This window comes from Histoplasma capsulatum, genomic scaffold (assembly GCF_000149585.1).
Source record: "Histoplasma capsulatum NAm1 scaffold_8 genomic scaffold, whole genome shotgun sequence".
In the NCBI taxonomy this organism is placed as follows: domain Eukaryota; kingdom Fungi; phylum Ascomycota; class Eurotiomycetes; order Onygenales; family Ajellomycetaceae; genus Histoplasma; species Histoplasma mississippiense.
Window position 1 is genome coordinate 622,382 of NW_001813975.1, and position 1,634 is coordinate 624,015.

Consider the following 1,634-nt stretch of genomic DNA (forward strand, 5'->3'; position numbering starts at 1 on the left):
AGTATTCAAGCCCGAATTTGAGCCCTCAAATTCCACAAAAATTAACTTCCACGGATTCCTCAATGGCCTCCTCCAGGCAGCAGGATACCCAAAGTGAGCGTTGTGAAAGCTTGCACTTATCGATATTGCCGATTAACCCTGCTCTAAAAGACCTCTCTGATCCCGGACAGCGGGATGACGTGCGTTTTGAGTCAAAGGAGCTGTCAATAAAACCCACTGGCAAATACGTTTCTGAATCGGGGAGGCAAGATGATCTTCTCTTTTCGTCAAAGCTACCAATTAACCCGGCTTTCAAGGCCTTACATTTTGAACTAAAACAACAGGATGTCCATTTATTTCGTTCCAAAGCCATTCAGGATGTTGGTACCTCCATCCCTTCAAGGTCAATCACTCCGTTTGTTCAAACAGAATCTACTTTACAACATAGCTGTCGAATAGAGGACCTTTTTCTCTCGGAATTGCCAATTAACCCAGCTAATAATAATACCATTTTAAAAACGTCACATAAAACTTCCCTTTTCTCCAGGGAGTCCAAGGATGGATCGAATTCTCAATTGGTATCCCTGGAGCCGTTTTTCCTTTCTAACCCAAAAGGAATTTCAAGGCCATTAAGTTGTGCAACTGGCCACTCTGATGACATTTTCCAATCGGAATTACCGATTAATCCAGCTTTTAAGGACCCCGTCTCACCACGACTTCCAATGTTTCCTCACCCTCATCATTCTGATGCTGCTGATTGATAGTCGATAATGTCAAGTTGGGAAGTGAAAGTCTTTCGGCAAACATATGTTCCTCACAGGGTGCCATACTACCCGCGACCCTCCCATCCCACATTCTCTTTTCTGTTTGGTCGGGGCTGGCTATCAATGCTACATACCATGCTGTGTCCTGAGAGCAGAGCCAACTCGACATTTCGTTAACTCCTTGTCCACTCGATATACTTGCCTATAGGAAACTATTGAATTACGGGATAATTTTAATATCCATTTTCAACTGGCGGGTACGTCGGCAATGCTCTGTTCCATGTATCACTCTACGAATGTAACTGGATTCCGACTTTCTATGTTCCAGCTTCCGCACCCTTTTCATTTCGGGCAAACGAGCCCGTTTTCATTTTAACGACAGCATATTTAGAGATACTGGCATGAAGAAAATTTTGCAATGCTTGGATGGTAAATGGTCAATCATAGGTTACTTTGTTAACTTTATGGTGTTTTTCATTTTGGCTTTATTTACGTTTTTGATTTTGGTCTTTTTCTTTCTTTTCTTTCTTTTTTTGCTTCCCAGCGTCGTTTTCCGAGGTACCAATAATCCCTCTTGGTTTCAGGCGATGCTTTGTTTCTGCGAGCATGGGCATTGACAGTTCCTGAACAGTTTGGCCCGCCCCTTGTCACCGCATTTATTATTATTACCTTATTACGCCTTCTTCTTCATGTACTTTGCAAGCTCGAGGTTTTATTTTTGGCCATGGAATTCCTTGGAGGTTTTGACAATATTTTTCTTTTCCCCATGAATAAAATCTTCTGCTTCGCAGTTTCATAATTTTTACATTTTTGGCAAGTCTGAGCGGATTTCCATGCATGGTTCGTCACATTATTTTTCTTCGATGAACATTTCCCAGAAGCCAATCAGGG

The 1,634-nt window shown here is 42.2% G+C and overlaps 1 protein-coding gene across 1 annotated transcript in view; it reads left to right on the top strand.

The window, feature by feature from the left end:
- The window catches only part of HCAG_07171 (predicted protein), a gene marked incomplete at both ends in the record, with an annotated part of 3,042 nt that extends 2,408 nt beyond the window's left edge, over positions 1 to 634 (top strand). The window contains 2 exons of the mRNA XM_001537699.1: positions 77 to 359; positions 605 to 634. Coding sequence (XP_001537749.1) covers positions 77 to 359; positions 605 to 634 — 313 coding nt within the window. The remainder of the gene's footprint in view (positions 1 to 76; positions 360 to 604) is intronic.
- Between the last annotated feature and the right edge of the window lie 1,000 nt (positions 635 to 1,634).